General features: G+C 36.7%; 1 protein-coding gene and 1 long non-coding RNA gene across 5 annotated transcripts in view; one reads left to right on the top strand and one right to left on the bottom strand.

Moving 5' to 3' along the window:
• The window catches only part of LOC138319377 (transport and Golgi organization protein 1 homolog), a 92,505-nt gene that overhangs the window by 31,175 nt on the left and 42,133 nt on the right, over positions 1-19,197 (top strand). For 3 of the 4 annotated variants that reach the window (XM_069262477.1, XM_069262476.1, XM_069262474.1), the window contains 11 exons: positions 110-200; positions 839-908; positions 4,347-4,396; positions 8,233-8,323; positions 11,606-11,744; positions 12,139-12,240; positions 15,319-15,379; positions 15,643-15,678; positions 15,983-16,050; positions 16,705-16,787; positions 19,043-19,124. In XM_069262477.1, the coding sequence (XP_069118578.1) occupies positions 110-200; positions 839-908; positions 4,347-4,396; positions 8,233-8,323; positions 11,606-11,744; positions 12,139-12,240; positions 15,319-15,379; positions 15,643-15,678; positions 15,983-16,050; positions 16,705-16,787; positions 19,043-19,124 (873 nt within the window). Of the gene's footprint in view, positions 1-109; positions 201-838; positions 909-1,124; positions 1,175-4,346; positions 4,397-8,232; positions 8,324-11,605; positions 11,745-12,138; positions 12,241-15,318; positions 15,380-15,642; positions 15,679-15,982; positions 16,051-16,704; positions 16,788-19,042; positions 19,125-19,197 lie in introns of all 4 variants that reach the window. The other variant, XM_069262475.1, reaches the window with a different exon arrangement.
• LOC138319382 (uncharacterized) lies at positions 2,916-4,262 on the bottom strand. The gene is made up of 2 exons (XR_011208007.1): positions 3,548-4,262; positions 2,916-3,177 (listed from the first exon to the last, which is right to left on the bottom strand). It is a non-coding gene; the product is annotated as an uncharacterized lncRNA (long non-coding RNA).

The raw sequence follows: 19,197 nt of genomic DNA, 5'->3' as shown, positions 1-19,197 counted from the left end.
TAGCGGTACTACCCAGCCTTTCTCAAGTAGCGTTCTCTTGGTCAGCTGTTAACTGCGTCAGGTGTAAATCTTCATCGGTCTTGTTATATCCTGATTGTCATTGTTACAGTGCCCAGGACTTGACTGAACGTTTAGATGTGTCTGTGTTGGAACAAACAAAGATGCAGGAGGAGTTGGACTTTAAACAAAATGAACTAGAGGTAAGCTTACAGGCACTGCTTAAAAGGACCGTCACTAAACAGAATGAACTAGAGGTAAGCTTACAGGCACTGCTTAAAAGGACCGTCACTAAACAGAATGAACTAGAAGTAAGCTTACAGACACTGCTTAAAAGGACCGTCACTAAACAGAATGAACTAGAGGTAAGCTTACAGACACTGCTTAAAAGGACCGTCACTAAACAGAATGAACTAGAGGTAAGCTTACAGGCACTGCTTAAAAGGACCGTCACTAAACAGAATGAACTAGAAGTAAGCTTACAGACACTGCTTAAAAGGACTGTCACTAAACAGAATGAACTAGAGGTAAGCTTACAGACATTGCTTAAAAGGACTGTCACTTAACGGGATGAACTAGAGGTAAGCTTTTTTTTTCATATTTCAACCAAGGTTAAACCTAACCTCAATAATGTTTACCTACAATATGTCATGAAAGCGGGGGAGGGAAATTTCACGAATTTGCTTGTTGTGATATGCTTCTAAATCAGTGCTAGATATTAGTGTATACTATACTGGTGGGATTAAATCACTCCAATCCCAGTACAAAGACCTGTACAATGTAGTACAATAGTAGAAGTTATTGATGCTAAATCAAATGTCTTCTTGTCTTTTCAATCAAGGTTCTGAGGGACTGTTTCCTACAACTCAAGGCCTTCGAATCAGAGGAAAATGAGGATACAGATCAAGTTGGTGTGTATACTCTTAATTCAGCTATTTCATCTTGCAGTATATACTGAGATTTGTTTTGCTTTGTCAATATATGTCATTCAAAGAGCTCCTGCTATAAGCGGATATACTGATAAATGATTGTTATTTACTGTTTTAATAAAGGTTTGTTTTACATTACTTCTATTATTAATTATCACTTTACCTGAAGTTGTTTAAATCTGATTTGGTTCTTTATAGATTCAGAAAGTCTCCAAGAAAAGTTCCGGTCGATGTTGGATGTGTCCAAGGTATGAACTTGTACTATCTTGCTTACTTGCTCCATTAGAGGATTAGGTACTATTATTCCAAAATTACACTACAAAAAATTTAGTATAATTTTGTCTATGTTTTCAGTTTCTGTTTTTTCTGAAGTTCACCCTACACATGTATCAAGCCAAAGAGAACTCCTCCTTAGTGGAGCAGCCATTGTAGTGTTTGCAGTAATGTGTTTAATACATCTACTCCATATATTTTATTTCTAAATTGATTTATAATGCGTATTGAAGCATATTTAGTAGGGCCACGCATAAGTATTATAATACTCAAATTTTATATAGACTTTTACAGAAAATACAGAACTATCAAAATTTTTATTGAAATAGAGGATCTTACATGAGTGGATATGTGATATGAAATTTATCAAACAAGGTCAATAATTTGAGCCTATAGCCTAAAGGTGAGTGGCATATCAAAAATATAGAGTATAATAAATTTTATATCACATAGTAACGAGTGCAAGATTCTATTTATCACATAACTTTAATTAAGGATGAATTCTTCTGAGGTTTCAGTCCTGTTGAAGTCTTGTTTCGACAAAGATAAAAATTTATCGAAAGTAATGAGATTTTCAAATACAATTTATCAATATCTGTAGCTAGTAGCCAGTTGCAAATTTTGTCACAAAATTACATTTCTATGATTTTAAAATGGCCCATTTGGCGGCCATTTTGAAATTGTGTCTTTTTTCGCTTTGAGTATAACCAGTTTTACCAATCGCCTTTGTCCGTCAACGTGTGTCGTGCGTCGGGTGTACGTAAACAAGAGAAGATTTAAAATTTTTGACCTACTATCAAGGTCACAGTGGTCAAATATTCTAAAATCTTGAATTTTGAACTTCTTATTTTTAATAAGTTCTACCAGTGTGATTTAGCTGACAATTGCATGAAATGATCCTGACATTAGGGCTGCAACGATACACCAGTACTCCGATACGATACGTATCACGATACATGCCTCTCGATACGATTATTTTCGATACGATACGTTTGTTTTCTGTCAAGACTGTCATGTTGCATTTCCAACAGTTCTTTTTTATATATCTGGATTTTAAAATATACAGCTAATGCATTAATAAGCCATATGTAAAAGAGACTAATTAAAAAGGTGAGCATTTTTTATGTTTGATGACAACAAAAACATCAATAACTCAAATTTTCAGATACAAATAGAGGACATCGATATATATAATAATAAAGTTTGCCACTTTTAACATGACTGACAGAACCACAAAGTACAGGTCTTAGTTATAATATTCATATTTATTTTACATACAAAAAAAAAAAAAAAAAAAAAAAAAAAAGAAAAACTCCGCCTTACAGCTAACAAGTATATACCATATATATATAAAGAGCCATCAATCATGACACAACAAAAGTGCTAGCAAGAAATTTTGTTGTTGTTGTTATTTTTATATATATATATATATATAATATATACATTTATATATGTACATTGTATGTGAAAGGTACTATATATTAGAGATTTTGCACCAGAAATTGCCTTCATTGGCATGAATAAGAAATTTAATCTAGACTATTCCTATACATGTGTAATATGGTTCTGGATCAGTATTAGGTACAGTAGTTTATCTGTAAATTTGAGATCCAAGATTGGAACTCTTGTCTTGTCATGTATTTGTCTGCTCCTCTTATATTACACATGTACAGTTCATGTCTATATATCCAACATGAAAGAAGCTAACACAAATACTGCATTATTGATTTATTTATTTCACATAATAGAATTTCACCCGATAACATACACCAGGTATATATGCCTCTTTCACATTATGTGTATGACACATGTACAAGAAAATTTTACACCTTTATGATAAATTAATTGTCAGAGTACCAAAACTGAAAATGTTTTTGGTCACAGAATTTTCATTTCCTCTTGTACACACATGTTGAACACAAATTTGCTCCTGGAGTGGTTCCTAGTCGAATAATACTGTGATGTGCCTGCAGCCATTCTGTAACAAAAATATGAGAACATACATGTACAGATTGTATATCATTAGGCCTTTCATGTGTCAAAGAAATATGATTTGTTACTTTCATAAATTTTACAACAATATCAGTTCAGAAAAAAACAGAGATGAACAAGTTTTCATTCTTTTCTAATACCCTAAACCTAGTATCATTTATAAATCATAGACCAGAAATCTGATAAATGAATATTAATGTGTGCACATTGTACATGTGTGGAGGGGCTGATGGGAATATTACCTGAGTGCAATGTACAACATTTTAGCTATAGAATAAGTGTTTTACACATTGTTAATATATTGCATTTGATAATTGCGTTTATAATTAATGTAATAAAAATGTAAATGTACTTACATTTAGAATGTACCTTATTTACTGTCGTCAGTTGGAAGATCTTGCCACTTTGAATAACTTGTTAGCCTAAGACTGTAAGATACATGTATTCTGAACAGTGTAAGTCAGTATTACGTACTAGTACTTAGAGGCAGTTACGTGAAATCGATGTAAGACAGGGCTCATTTTCCGCAACTGTATCACCAAACACACTGTCGTAAATTATCAGCATGATCATTCTTTTTCAACATTCCAGGGCAGCTGTCAAGTTTATAATCTTGAGCTCGACTGCCCAACTGCAAGTTGGTCTGTCCGTCTAGTCACCAGTCAGTTTGCTATTAAGTATTAATTAGGCCTAAAGTTCCACGATAAACTAAATCTTGGTGTTTCATGTTTATCTTTCTTCTAGTGTCACATTACAAGTGCACTGACTCTATATTATTCTCCTAATGACGGTTGAAAGACGTCACTCTCACCACACACATGAAAACTCGACCGACATTGTTTACATTTCCGGTCATTGCGCCGATATACGTTATGTCGTAAAATGATACTATTCTTCACTAAAACTAAAAATAAACACTTGTGACTTCATGGAAACATCATATTTAGTTTCTTTTTAACAGTAAACACCTTAATAACCAAAAATATTTTAAAAATTGGTTTACGTCATAGAAATGTTGCTAAAGAGTTACGTCCCTTTGTTCACGTCCAAAATCCTCACCAGAAAACTACCTTAATAAAGGTTTGTTTTACATTACTTCTATTATTAATTATCACTTTACCTGAAGTTGTTTAAATCTGATTTGGTTCTTTATAGATTCAGAAAGTCTCCAAGAAAAGTTCCGGTCGATGTTGGATGTGTCCAAGGTATGAACTTGTACTATCTTGCTTACTTGCTCCATTAGAGGATTAGGTACTATTATTCCAAAATTACACTACAAAAAATTTAGTATAATTTTGTCTATGTTTTCAGTTTCTGTTTTTTCTGAAGTTCACCCTACACATGTATCAAGCCAAAGAGAACTCCTCCTTAGTGGAGCAGCCATTGTAGTGTTTGCAGTAATGAGTTTAATACATCTACTCCATATATTTTATTTCTAAATTGATTTATAATGCGTATTGAAGCATATTTAGTAGGGCCACGCATAAGTATTATAATACTCAAATTTTATATAGACTTTTACAGAAAATACAGAACTATCAAAATTTTTATTGAAATAGAGGATCTTACATGAGTGGATATGTGATATGAAATTTATCAAACAAGGTCAATAATTTGAGCCTATAGCCTAAAGGTGAGGTGGCATATCAAAAATATAGAGTATAATAAATTTTATATCACATAGTAACGAGTGCAAGATTCTATTTAATACATAACTTTAATTAAGGATGAATTCTTCTGAGGTTTCAGTCCTGTTGAAGTCTTGTTTCGACAAAGATAAAAATTTATCGAAAGTAATGAGATTTTCAAATACAATTTATCAATATCTGTAGCTAGTAGCCAGTTGCAAATTTTGTCACAAAATTACATTTCTATGATTTTAAAATGGCCCATTTGGCGGCCATTTTGAAATTGTGTCTTTTTTCGCTTTGAGTATAACCAGTTTTACCAATCGCCTTTGTCCGTCAACGTGTGTCGTGCGTCGGGTGTACGTAAACAAGAGAAGATTTAAAATTTTTGACCTACTATCAAGGTCACAGTGGTCAAATATTCTAAAATCTTGAATTTTGAACTTCTTATTTTTAATAAGTTCTACCAGTGTGATTTAGCTGACAATTGCATGAAATGATCCTGACATTAGGGCTGCAACGATACACCAGTACTCCGATACGATACGTATCACGATACATGCCTCTCGATACGATTATTTTCGATACGATACGTTTGTTTTCTGTCAAGACTGTCATGTTGCATTTCCAACAGTTCTTTTTTATATATCTGGATTTTAAAATATACAGCTAATGCATTAATAAGCCATATGTAAAAGAGACTAATTAAAAAGGTGAGCATTTTTTATGTTTGATGACAACAAAAACATCAATAACTCAAATTACAAAAAAAAAAAAAAAAAAATTAAAAAAGAAAAAAAGGTAAGTACCTGTAGCCAATTAAACTAACAAACAAAAATAAAACTATAGTTCATATATTTGTATAGCTTGACATATTTTCAAAACAATAATGAACTTATTTAAATTGATTGAACATGGTTCAAAATTGTAAATAATTATCATTATATTATGGACTTATTCTCATGACAACTAGTATAGGTCAAAAGTACTAATAAAATTAAGTTTAAGAACAAAAAAATTGCCTGTATTTATAAAACTTCTGTACAAAAATATATTTTTTTATTGTGATTGCTATCATTTATATATGATTAATAAAATTTAATGTAAATCCGGATTTGTAATACCTATCCGTCTCCTTTATTACAATTACCAAATGCCAATATGGCGGCCATTACGATTGCAAACTTTATGCCCATCTTCAGACAGTATAGTCCTATTAAACACTGAAAATGTGAGTAAATCATTAACTATTGTGAAAAGTCTTTGCTTTTAATGTGATGCTTACCAGCTGTAGTTATAACATTTATTGTAAAGCCGGTAGGTTGTTTCCAAGTCAGCCTCGGCAGGCCGACTTCAGCTGTAGGCCTAATCAACAGACTCGTGAACAGTGACACCAACTCTCTACCAGGCTTAATAGGCACAGATTGCTAATTACCAAAACAGATGGGGTGATGGTCAGAGAGGGTTTACACCACTTTTAGGTCTGATCCCAGTGTCTGATAATTACCAAAACAGATGGGGTGATGGTCAGAGAGGGTTTACACCACTTTTAGGTCTGATCCCAGTGTCTGATAATCTAGATATGGTTAAGATATATTGCTTCAAGTGTGAGTCTAAACACTGCAGATACTGCATCGTATCGAACCGAAACGGCAAGGCTGTATCGTAAAATCGTATCGACATACAAATATCGCGATTCAATGTGTATCGCGATGAATCGTTTCAGCCCTACCTGACATGGTCCCGACCAAGTGTTGTTATATTTTATGTCCATCCAAAATCCAAGATGGTGGCCACACCTGCCATCTTGAAAATATATTTTGAACTTATTCTCAAGTTCTACCAGTGCGATTTTGCTGGAACTTGCCTGAAATGATACTGACAATGTCTCAAAAAAGTGTTGTTATTGGTCCGAAAACACATTTTGAACTTCTCAAGTTCTACCAGTGTGATTTGGCTGAAACTTGCCTGGAATGACCCTGATATGATCTTGACAAAGTCAGTATTGCCAACCTCTGATGAGGTCAAATCGGGTGATCACCCTTGAAAAAACGGGTGAAAGGGTCAAAACAAGGGTCATGTACGAAACAACATTTTAGTGTAATTTTTAACACTTTTTAAAAGCCTTAAATATACATATATTTATTATTTTTATTTGTTATTCAATAATATTTATGATTTTTTTTTATAATAATATAATTAATATCTGATAATATATAAGAATATTGTATTAAAAAATCTTTAAAATAAAATTCAATAAAATCCGGATTTTTTTGTTCTACATTTGTCCGGTTTCAATATTATCTTTGACTAAACAAAATGGCGGCCATTATGATTGTCTTGCCTGCCTACTGCAACAGGACACCGTTCACGTTGACTGTGTTTTATTCATGTGAGTAAATCTTTGTCTGAAATCACAAGTGTTTGTTTTGAAGAATTTTGAAGAGATTATTTCTGATTTTGGACAGTATGAATTGGCCATGTCTAATTTTGTTAGCTGGCTCTGGCTAAAAACGATCGTAGACATCGTGATCCATGACTGAATAGATTAAAATTTCTACAATTTCACACCTTTATTAAAGTTTGTGTAAACACAAACATAGCTACCTGCATTATACAAGGGTCTGATATGAGTCTTAAGCCCTGAGATGTAATCAAAATTGCGCTAATGGCTTGATCTGATGTAATTTTTGTGAGCTTTTTGACACTTTGGTCCAAATGCTGAAAATCGGGTTATTTGATGACCCGCCGGGTCAATCGGGTTATGCATTCTAAAATGTCTAAAAACCGGGTCAACCCGGGAAAATCGGGTGAGTTGTTACATCTCTGGTTGATCCCGAATCGAAGATGGCTACCATGACACCTGTAATTCATTTCCTATACGGCTTTTGCCAAGCTAGTCAGATGACCGTTAAGGCCCTTGGGCCTCTTGTTTCTTCCATTTTCTTTTATGGTATGAACCCCTATTTCCAAAAATCTATATGAGAAAAAAAGGTTAATACAAGAAAATTTTGACTTCTCAGAGGAGAACGTCCTTAATGGCGATATTGTAAGTAAAACTTTTGATATCATCTCTATATCAAAATGTTGAAATCCAGCTCGGATGTGACATTTTTCCATCTACTGAGACAATCACATGACGTGATCTAAAAATTATGATGTTAAGACTACCTGTGACGTCATAATAGTGTTATTACACATGTGTTTTGTGATATTTATGACATGGCCGTATGACATGGCTGGATGGACCAGTTATGTGATAAGGCATTTCATTTAAAATCAGAACATGGCTTGTTTGGACCCTGTTTACTTATGGTGTAAAGTTGCTAACCCCTAAGGTTTTGGTAAGTAAGGAGGTAAACTCCATCACCTGTGAATGATATTGGTAAATGCGTCGTCTCCTTGATTTGTAGGTCAAAGCTTCACTGCACACATTGGAAGAGGAGAAGCTAACCCTACAAAACAAAGTGGATATAGAAATAGAATGTCGACAGGAAATGGAAGGTAAGAAAGGAAATGGAAGGTAAGAAAGGAAATGGAAGGTAAGAAAGGAAATGGAAGGTAAGAAAGAAAGTGGAAGGTAAGACAGGAAATGGAAGGTAAGAACAGGAAATGGAAGGTAAGAAAGGAAATGGAAGGTAAGGACAGGAAATGGAAGGTAAAAAAGGAAATGGAAGGTAAGGACAGGAAATGGAAGGTAAGGACAGGAAATGGAACGTAAGAAAGGAAATGGAAGGTAAGAAAGAAAGTGGAAGGTAAGACAGGAAATGGAAGGTAAAAAAGGAAATGGAAGGTAAGGAAGGAAATGGAAGGTAAGAAGGTAAGAAAGGAAATGGAAGGTAAGAAAGAAAGTGGAAGGTAAGACAGGAAATGAAGGTAAGAACAGGAAATGGAAGGTAAGAAAGGAAATGGAAGGTAAGGACAGGAAATGGAAGGTAAGAAAGGAAATGGAAGGTAAGACAGGAAATGGAAGGTAAGAAAGGAAATGGAAGGTAAGAAAGGAAATGGAAGGTAAGAAAGGAAATGGAAGGTAAGACAGGAAATGGAAGGTAAGAACAGAAAGGAAATGGAAGGTAAGAAAGGAAATGGAAGGTAAGGACAGGAAATAGAAGGTAAGAAAGGAAATGGAAGGTAAGAGAAAGGAAATGGAAGGTAAGAAAGGAAATGGAAGGTAAGAAAGGAAATGGAAGGTAAGACAGGAAATGGAAGGTAAGAAAGGAAATGGAAGGTAAGAAAGGAAATGGAAGGTAAGAAAGAAAGTGGAAGGTAAGAACAGGAAATGGAAGGTAAGAAAGGAAATGGAAGGTAAGGACAGGAAATGGAAGGTAAGGACAGGAAATGGAAGGTAAGAAATGGAAGGTAAGAAAGGAAATGGAAGGTAAGAAAGGAAATGGAAGGTAAGGACAGGAAATGGAAGGTAAGGACAGGAAATGGAAGGTAAGAAATGGAAGGTAAGAACAGGAAATGGAAGGTAAGAAAGGAAATGGAAGGTAAGACAGGAAATGGAAGGTAAGACAGGAAATGGAAGGTAAGGACAGGAAATGGAAGTGGAAGGTAAGACAGGAAATGGAAGGTAAGAACAGGAAATGGAAGGTAAGAAAGGAAATGGAAGGTAAGACAGGAAATGGAAGGTAAGAACAGGAAATGGAAGGTAAGGACAGGAAATGGAAGGTAAGAAAGGAAATGGAAGGTAAGAAAGGAAATGGAAGGTAAGAAAGGAAATGGAAGGTAAGACAGGAAATGGAAGGTAAGACAGGAAATGGAAGGTAAGAAAGGAAATGGAAGGTAAGAAAGGAAATGGAAGGTAAGACAAGGAAATGGAAGGTAAGAAAGGAAATGGAAGGTAAGGACAGGAAATGGAAGGTAAGAAAGGAAATGGAAGGTAAGACAGGAAATGGAAGGTAAGACAGGAAATGGAAGGTAAGACAGGAAATGGAAGGTAAGAAGGAAATGGAAGGTAAACAGGAAGGTAAGAACAGGAAATGGAAGGTAAGACAGGAAATGGAAGGTAGAAAGGAAATGGAAGGTAAGAAAGGAAATGGAAGGTAAGAAAGGAAATGGAAGGTAAGACAGGAAATGGAAGGTAAGACAGGAAATGGAAGGTAAGGACAGGAAATGGAAGTGGAAGGTAAGACAGGAAATGGAAGGTAAGACAGGAAATGGAAGGTAAGACAGGAAATGGAAGTGGAAGGTAAGACAGGAAATGGAAGGTAAGAACAGGAAATGGAAGGTAAGAAAGGAAATGGAAGGTAAGGACAGGAAATGGAAGGTAAGGACAGGAAATGGAAGGTAAGAAAGGAAATGGAAGGTAAGAAAGGAAATGGAAGGTAAGACAGGAAATGGAAGGTAAGAAAGGAAATGGAAGGTAAGAAAGGAAATGGAAGGTAAGAAGGAAATGGAAGTAAGGTAAGAAGACAGGAAATGGAAGGTAAGAAAGGAAATGGAAGGTAAATGAAAGGTAAGAAAGAAAGTGGAAGGTAAGGACAGGAAATGGAAGGTAAGACAGGAAATGGAAGGTATGAAAGGAAATGGAAGGTAAGGACAGGAAATGGAAGGTAAGAAAGGAAATGGAAGGTAAGACAGGAAATGGAAGGTAAGAAAGGAAATGGAAGGTAAGGACAGGAAATGGAAGGTAAGAAAGGAAATGGAAGGTAAGACAGGAAATGGAAGGTAAGAAAGGAAATGGAAGGTAAGAAAGGAAATGGAAGGTAAGACAGGAAATGGAAGGTAAGAAAGGAAATGGAAGGTAAGAACAGGAAATGGAAGGTAAGGGAAAGGTAAGACAGGAAATGGAAGGTAAGACAGGAAATGGAAGGTAAGACAGGAAATGGAAGGTAAGAAAGAAAGTGGAAGGTAAGACAGGAAATGGAAGGTAAGACAGGAAATGGAAGGTAAGAAAGAAAGTGGAAGGTAAGACAGGAAATGGAAGGTAAGAAAGAAAGTGGAAGGTAAGAAAGAAAGTGGAAGGTAAGAAAGGAAATGGAAGGTAAGAACAGGAAATGGAAGGTAAGGACAGGAAATGGAAGGTAAGAACAGGAAATGGAAGGTAAGAAAGGAAATGGAAGGTAAGAAAGGAAATGGAAGGTAAGAAAGAAAGTGGAAGGTAAGAAAGGAAATGGAAGGTAAGAAAGGAGGTAAGACAGGAAATGGAAGGTAAGAAAGGAAATGGAAGGTAAGAAAGGAAATGGAAGGTAAGAAAGGAGGTAAGACAGGAAATGGAAGGTAAGACAGGAAATGGAAGGTAAGAAAGAAAATGGAAGGTAAGAAAGGAAATGGAAGGTAAGAACAGGAAATGGAAGGTAAGGACAGGAAATGGAAGAAGGAAATGGAAGGTAAGAAAGGAAATGGAAGGTAAGAAATGGAAGGTAAGAAAGGAAATGGAAGGTAAGAAATGGAAGGTAAGAAATGAAATGGAAGGTAAGAAAGGAAATGGAAGATCAGAAAGAAAATGGAAGGTAAGAAAGGAAATGGAAAGTAAGAAAGGAAATGGAAGGTAAGAACAGGAAATGGAAGAAGGAAATGGAAGGTAAGAAAGGAAATGGAAGGTAAGAAAGGAAAAAATGCCTAGAATTTCATGTATAATTGTGAATTATTTTCTTGTTTTCATGTTTGATAATATTATTGTTTTAATTTTTCCGCAATATAGCTTATATAATTGGTTCTGGAAGTGCAGAACAAAACAAATGAATTGATTTTCAAGCAGTAATTGGAATTTATCATTATATCAATATATAAAAATGTATAGCAGGAAGTGCCATATAAGCTTTATATTATTTATTGATTTAGAACAAATTGCAAGTCTCCAGGCTAAACTTGAAAGTTTCCAAGCAGACAAGATGAAAGCTGATCGACAATGTCATGAAGCTCAAACTAAACTGAACGTTCTGACTCACTACTTCAAGGAAAAAGAGGTTCAACTACAACGGTAACTTTATATCTTATAAAAGGAATTATCAACATTTAATTACTGGAATATATTATGTGTAATGATATGTGGGAATGCTGGTTCTTTCATAACATTATTTTAGTATTTGTGTAGGCTTTAAGTTGATCAATGGAGAAAATGTTTGGGATAGTAAGGCCACAGACTTCAATCAGGATGAACATGTGTAAATTTCTGGATTATTTTATTCCAACCTGGAATTGCAGGGGATATAAAAGTAATTTTGTTATTATTGCAGAAATGACATAGGGTGGGATACAACAAATCAAAACATTTTGGCATAATAAAAGTTTGGGTTGTATTAGCTCTAAGAGATACATGCATGTGTAAACAGACACATGCATGTGTAAACAGGATTGTTGCTGCTTACTTGTAGAGAACTTGGGGAACAGGAAGCATTGAAGAAACAGAACATGAATAAACTGGATCATGCAGATGAGAGAAGTAAAATGGTGGAAGCTGAGCTGGAGACTTACAGGTACTCATGCAGTGGTGACACAGTTATTAGGGTCTTTAGGGAGACTTACAGGTACTCAGTGGTGACACAGTTGTTAGGGTCTTTAGGGAGACTTACAGGTACTCAGTGGTGACACAGTTGTTAGGGTCTTTAGGGAGACTTACAGGTACTCAGTGGTGACACAGTTATTAGGGTCTTTAGGGAGACTTACAGGTACTCAGTGGTGACACAGTTGTTAGGATCTTTAGGGAGACTTACAGGTACTCAGTGGTGACACAGGTGACACAGTTGTTAGGGTCTTTAGGGAGACTTACAGGTACTCAGTGGAGACACAGTTGTTAGGGTCTTTAGGGAGACTTACAGGTACTCAGTGATGACACAGTTGTTAGGATCTTTAGGGAGACTTACAGGTACTCAGTGGTGACACAGTTGTTAGGATCTTTAGGGAGACTTACAGGTACTCAGTGGTGACACAGTTGTTAGGGTCTTTAGGGAGACTTACAGGTACTCAGTGGTGACACAGTTGTTAGGATCTTTAGGGAGACTTACAGGTACTCAGTGGTGACACAGTTGTTAGGGTCTTTAGGGAGACTTACAGGTACTCAGTGGTGACACAGTTGTTAGGGTCTTTAGGGAGACTTAAAGGTACTCAGTGGTGACACAGTTGTTAGGATCTTTAGGGAGACTTACAGGTACTCAGTGGTGACACAGTTGTTAGGGTCTCTAGGGAGACTTACAGGTACTCAGTGGTGACACAGTTGTTAGGGTCTCTAGGGAGACTTACAGACTTACAGGTACTCAGTGGTGACACAGTTGTTAGGGTCTCTAGGGAGACTTACAGGTACTCAGTGGTGACACAGTTGTTAGGGTCTCTAGGGAGACTTACAGGTGCTCAGTGGTGACACAGTTGTTAGGGTCTTTAGGGAGACTTACAGGTACTCAGTGGTGACACAGTTGTTAGGGTCTTTAGGGAGACTTACAGGTACTCAGTGGTGACACAGTTGTTAGGATCTTTAGGGAGACTTACAGGTACTCAGTGGTGACACAGTTGTTAGGGTCTTTAGGGAGACTTACAGGTACTCAGTGGTGACACAGTTGTTAGGATCTTTAGGGAGACTTACAGGTACTCAGTGGTGACACAGTTGTTAGGGTCTTTAGGGAGACTTACAGGTACTCAGTGGTGACACAGTTGTTAGGGTCTTTAGGGAGACTTACAGGTACTCAGTGGTGACACAGTTGTTAGGGTCTTTAGGGAGACTTACAGGTACTCAGTGGTGACACAGTTGTTAGGGTCTTTAGGGAGACTTACAGGTACTCAGTGGTGACACAGTTGTTAGGATCTTTAGGGAGACTTACAGGTACTCAGTGGTGACACAGTTGTTAGGATCTCTAGGGAGACTTACAGGTACTCAGTGGTGACACAGTTGTTAGGGTCTCTAGGGAGACTTACAGGTACTCAGTGGTGACACAGTTGTTAGGGTCTTTAGGGAGACTTACAGGTACTCAGTGGTGACACAGTTGTTAGGGTCTTTAGGGAGACTTACAGGTACTCAGTGGTGACACAGTTGTTAGGATCTTTAGGGAGACTTACAGGTACTCAGTGGTGACACAGTTGTTAGGGTCTTTAGGGAGACTTACAGGTACTCAGTGGTGACACAGTTGTTAGGGTCTTAGGGAGACTTACAGGTACTCAGTGGTGACACAGTTGTTAGGGTCTTTAGGGAGACTTACAGGTACTCAGTGGTGACACAGTTGTTAGGGTCTCTAGGGAGACTTACAGGTACTCAGTGGTGACACAGTTGTTAGGGTCTCTAGGGAGACTTACAGGTACTCAGTGGTGACACAGTTGTTAGGGTCTTTAGGGAGACTTACAGGTACTCAGTGGTGACACAGTTGTTAGGGTCTCTAGGGAGACTTACAGGTACTCAGTGGTGACACAGTTGTTAGGGTCTTTAGGGAGACTTACAGGTACTCAGTGGTGACACAGTTGTTAGGGTCTTTAGGGAGACTTACAGGTACTCAGTGGTGACACAGTTGTTAGGGTCTTTAGGGAGACTTACAGGTACTCAGTGGTGACACAGTTGTTAGGATCTTTAGGGAGACTTACAGGTACTCAGTGGTGACACAGTTGTTAGGGTCTCTAGGGAGACTTACAGGTACTCAGTGGTGACACAGTTGTTAGGATCTTTAGGGAGACTTACAGGTACTCAGTGGTGACACAGTTGTTAGGGTCTTTAGGGAGACTTACAGGTACTCAGTGGTGACACAGTTGTTAGGATCTTTAGGGAGACTTACAGGTACTCAGTGGTGACACAGTTGTTAGGGTCTTTAGGGAGACTTACAGGTACTCAGTGGTGACACAGTTGTTAGGGTCTTTAGGGAGACTTACAGGTACTCAGTGGTGACACAGTTGTTAGGGTCTTTAGGGAGACTTACAGGTACTCAGTGGTGACACAGTTGTTAGGGTCTTTAGGGAGACTTACAGGTACTCAGTGGTGACACAGTTGTTAGGGTCTTTAGGGAGACTTACAGGTACTCAGTGGTGACACAGTTGTTAGGGTCTTTAGGGAGACTTACAGGTACTCAGTGGTGACACAGTTGTTAGGATCTCTAGGGAGACTTACAGGTACTCAGTGGTGACACAGTTGTTAGGGTCTTTAGGGAGACTTACAGGTACTCAGTGGTGACACACAGTTGTTAGGGTCTTTAGGGAGACTTACAGGTACTCAGTGGTGACACAGTTGTTAGGGTCTTTAGGGAGACTTACAGGTACTCAGTGGTGACACAGTTGTTAGGATCTTTAGGGAGACTTACAGGTACTCAGTGGTGACACAGTTGTTAGGGTCTCTAGGGAGACTTACAGGTACTCAGTGGTGACAGTTATTAGGGTCTTTAGGGAGACTTACAGGTACTCAGTGGTGATACAATCAAACCAAAAAACAATGCAATCTTATCAAGAATTATAATGATCACAATCAAACCAAGGAATAATGCAATCTTATCCAGCATTAAAACTAAAAAATTATAAATTATTCTGTGTTTTACACCTGTTAATGTCCTTTTTTATCAAACAAAATATTTGACTTTTTCCTATTAAAGGACGCAAGTTGAAGATTTAAAGAAAGAAATACTGTCTGCTGAGAGAGATTTTAGATCTCAGGTGAGTTGGTACAGGAATCTTATTTTTCCCTGCCTTGATTAAGCTTGTGAGTTTCTGACTATAATGTTTGCTTGGTATCAATATGTAGGTATGATGTAAAATTCATTCAATTATATTTAAGAGTTCCTAAAGTTTTGAAGATGAAGATATTGGAGATTAAATGGTTTCATGGTAAAATGTATTTAAGATGCTAAAATGAAACAACAAAAGGTATTTTTTACAAGATGGAAATATGACAAGGTTTCTCCATGATTTGTTTTCAGATTGCAGCTAATGAAAAGAAAGCTCACGAAAATTGGGTAAGCTAATTATCAAACATGATAAATTCAAAGTCACATTTAAGTACATTGTAATCTTAATGCTGTTTAAAGTGTTCATCAACCAATGCTAGACTAACTCGGGTACCATTAAATCTAATTAATAATAAGATGTAAGGAGTGTCCATCATGTCAGAATATTCTTTGAGTTTCTCTTTATTATCTTCTCTGCAATTCTTCTGAAATATAATAAAAAGTGAACTATTGTGTCATATTTTTTGTTTGGCTTTGGGCATACAGTGTATTGAGTATCATGTTTTGATTTCCCATTGTTTTAAATTTACAGCTAGCTGCTCGAGCAGCAGAAAGAGAATTGAAGGAGTCACGACACGATTCGACTGCATTACGCCAAAAGTAAGTGTTAATGTGATTCCAGAAAACTTAAGTTCTGTCAATAAGGTTTAATAAATCAAGTTTGAATGATGAATATCTATGTTTTTGTTGTGACCAAGATTGATTTAAAGCAATGGATGATTTTAATTAATATATTGTTTTAATTTTGTCAGGTAGTTTTTCAATGAATCAAGGTAAATTGTAAAATGAGAGTTAAAGGTGTACTGATACAATGTTTGTTTCTCATTGTTACAGGTTAACAGAACTAGAGAGGAGATTACAACATGATACAATGTTTGTTTCTCATTGTTACAGGTTAACAGAATTAGAGAGGAGATTACAACATGATACAATGTTTGTTTCTAATTGTTACAGGTTAACAGAACTAGAGAGGAGATTACAACAATATACAATGTTTGTTTCTCATTGTTACAGGTTAACAGAACTAGAGAGGAGATTACAACATGATTCAATGTTTGTTTCTCATTGTTACAGATTAACAGAACTAGAGAGGAGATTACAACATGATACAATGTTTGTTTCTCATTGTTACAGGTTAACAGAACTAGAGAGGAGATTACAACATGATACAATGTTTGTTTCTCATTGTTACAGGTTAACAGAACTAGAGAGGAGATTACAACATGATACAATGTTTGTTTCTCATTGTTACAGATTAACAGAACTAGAGAGGAGATTACAACATGGACCGAGTGGACTACTTCGACCCTTACCTACTCGAGGCATGCCTCCACCAGGTCAGTCCCATTTGTCTGTCTCCCCATACTCACCGGTATTACACACTCTTTGTCAACTCTATCCTTGTCTGTAACCTGATATAAACTTTCTTCCTGTTGGCTGTGTGGTGCTGATTTTAGCTTGAAATCTTGAATGATAGCTGATTATTTTCACTGGGATATTTGTTTTTTTATTAGGGCCCCGCATCGAGATGCAGGTGCCCTATAGTAATCAGGTTGTCCGTCCGTCTGTCCGTCTGTCCGTCCGTCCGTCCGTCCGTCCGTCCGTCCGTCCGTCCGTCCGTCCGTCCGTCCGTCCGTCCGTCCGTCCGTCCGTCCGTCCGTCTGTCCGTTTTTTTCTTTTGCACATTAATGATGGAAGGGAGTGGAGTATTTTCCCCATATTTTACATGATGATTCCCCATCCATCCTAGATCTGCTTGGTAATTTTTCAGGCTGAAATTAAATTAAAAAATCGGCCATCTTGGATTTTAACATTTAAAAAAATCACAATGTTGTTGCTCTTAACTGATAAACATTTTGTTATAACATTATGATGCAAAGTTGTTCAGAATTAAACAAGGAGTTGACTGTCCAAAGGTAAGGTCATGGGCCAAGGTTACTAAGTCAAAGGTCAAGGTCAAATTTAAAAAAAAATTATTTTCTCATGAACATTTTGCTACAACATTTATAATGAAGCAGAGTTGTTCAGAATTAAACAAGAAGTCAACCCACCAAAGTAACAGATACAACTCTTATGGAAAAAAAACTTTTACATGATTAAAATATTTGAGCAAGACCTTTATTCCCTTCCTTTCACATTTGTTATGTGTTTCTTCAGCAAACTATGAGGTTTACCTTGTTTAAAAGGGGTATTTGAGTTAATTGTATGCTCTTAATGTAATGTTAGCTTGGAATCAGGATTCAAGTTAAATACTTGGAAGACTTTTTCCAAAGAATTATAATAATGTACCATCATCGGTTTCCCAATTAATGTTGACATTAATTATTTATTAGCAACATATAGCTAACACGGAAGAATTCGTTGTCAAAATACTACTTTTCCACTTAAGCACGTCAGACACATAGCGGGGCCCTTTCTGACGTGTCAGTGTTCTAGTTTTGATTGGTATTGACAAGTTGCATGTTTTAACAAGAGATCCCAGAGGGATCTTGGTGCCCACCAAAGAATGATCTACGTCTGATAATGGCAAGAGGGATCTTTTCTCTGCTTTTCAAACTTTTACTACATATTATGACATATGAAATTTGAGAAAAATCCTTTCAGTACTTTTTAAGATATTTAACAGTAACAAACTTCAATTATCAAAATTCAAGATGGCTACCTGTCGGCCATCTTGTTGACCAATCGGTTGCAAAATGCAATATGCACAACTAAGGTCCTAGGGGAAATTTGAGACAGATCACTTCAGTACTTTCTGAGAAATAGCGGTAACAAACTTCAATTATCAAAATATAAGATGGTGGCCTGTCGGCCATCTTGTTCACCGATTGGTACCAAAATGCAAAAAAAACTAATGACCTTGGGAACCATGCTTCTAAAATTTGAGACATCCCTTCATTACTTTCTGAGAAATAGCGGTAACAAACTTCAATTATCAAAATCCAAGATGGGGGCCTGTCAGCCATCTTCTTGTCCGATCAGTCCTAAAATGCAATATGCACAACTAGGTCCTTAGGGGAACCTACATGTGAAATTTGAGAAAGATCCCTTTATTACTTTCTGAGAAATAGCGATAACAAAGTTTAACTTTCAAAATTCAAGATGGCTGCCTGGCGGCCATCTTGTCAACCGATTGGTCCCAAAATGCAATATGCACAACTAGGGCCCTAGGAGAACCTACATATGAAATTTGAGAAAGATCCCTTTGCCCTTTCTGAAAAATAGCTGTAACAAGAAATGTTAACAGACGGAAGGACGTACCACGGATGAAAATCCATTTGAATAGCCCACCATCTGATGATGGTGGGCTAAAAAACCAGTAAGCAATAGATATGGTACTAGATCTTTTAAGTGTTCTATGACTATAAGAAAAGGAACTGAAGTTAGTTTTTTGCTCTTTTCATACTGTAATGTGTAATATTTTATATAATGGCTAGTGTGTTAATACATTTATAATTAAATACAATATTGCTCTGAACACTACCGATAATGCAATTCATGTAATTTACCATAAAGTTAATTGAGGGTAGAAAAACTGAAAGATGAAAAATACAATGTAATTGTAATTAATTCAATGTGTCCTTATCTACAGGTATGAATGGTCCCCCTCCTCCCCTACCCCCAGGGGAGAGGCCAGGCTCCCGTGGGGGCGGACCACCAGGACCCCCGGTCAGGTAAGTGGTAATTCTTAGCATTAATTATTAAATCATACAGAAATTCAGTTTTATTGTATATTAAGAAATTAAC

Source organism: Argopecten irradians, chromosome 3, assembly GCF_041381155.1.
Source record: "Argopecten irradians isolate NY chromosome 3, Ai_NY, whole genome shotgun sequence".
Lineage (NCBI taxonomy): Eukaryota > Metazoa > Mollusca > Bivalvia > Pectinida > Pectinidae > Argopecten > Argopecten irradians.
Note: the sequence above shows the minus strand (reverse complement) of the source record. Positions and strands in the feature narration are given on the sequence as shown.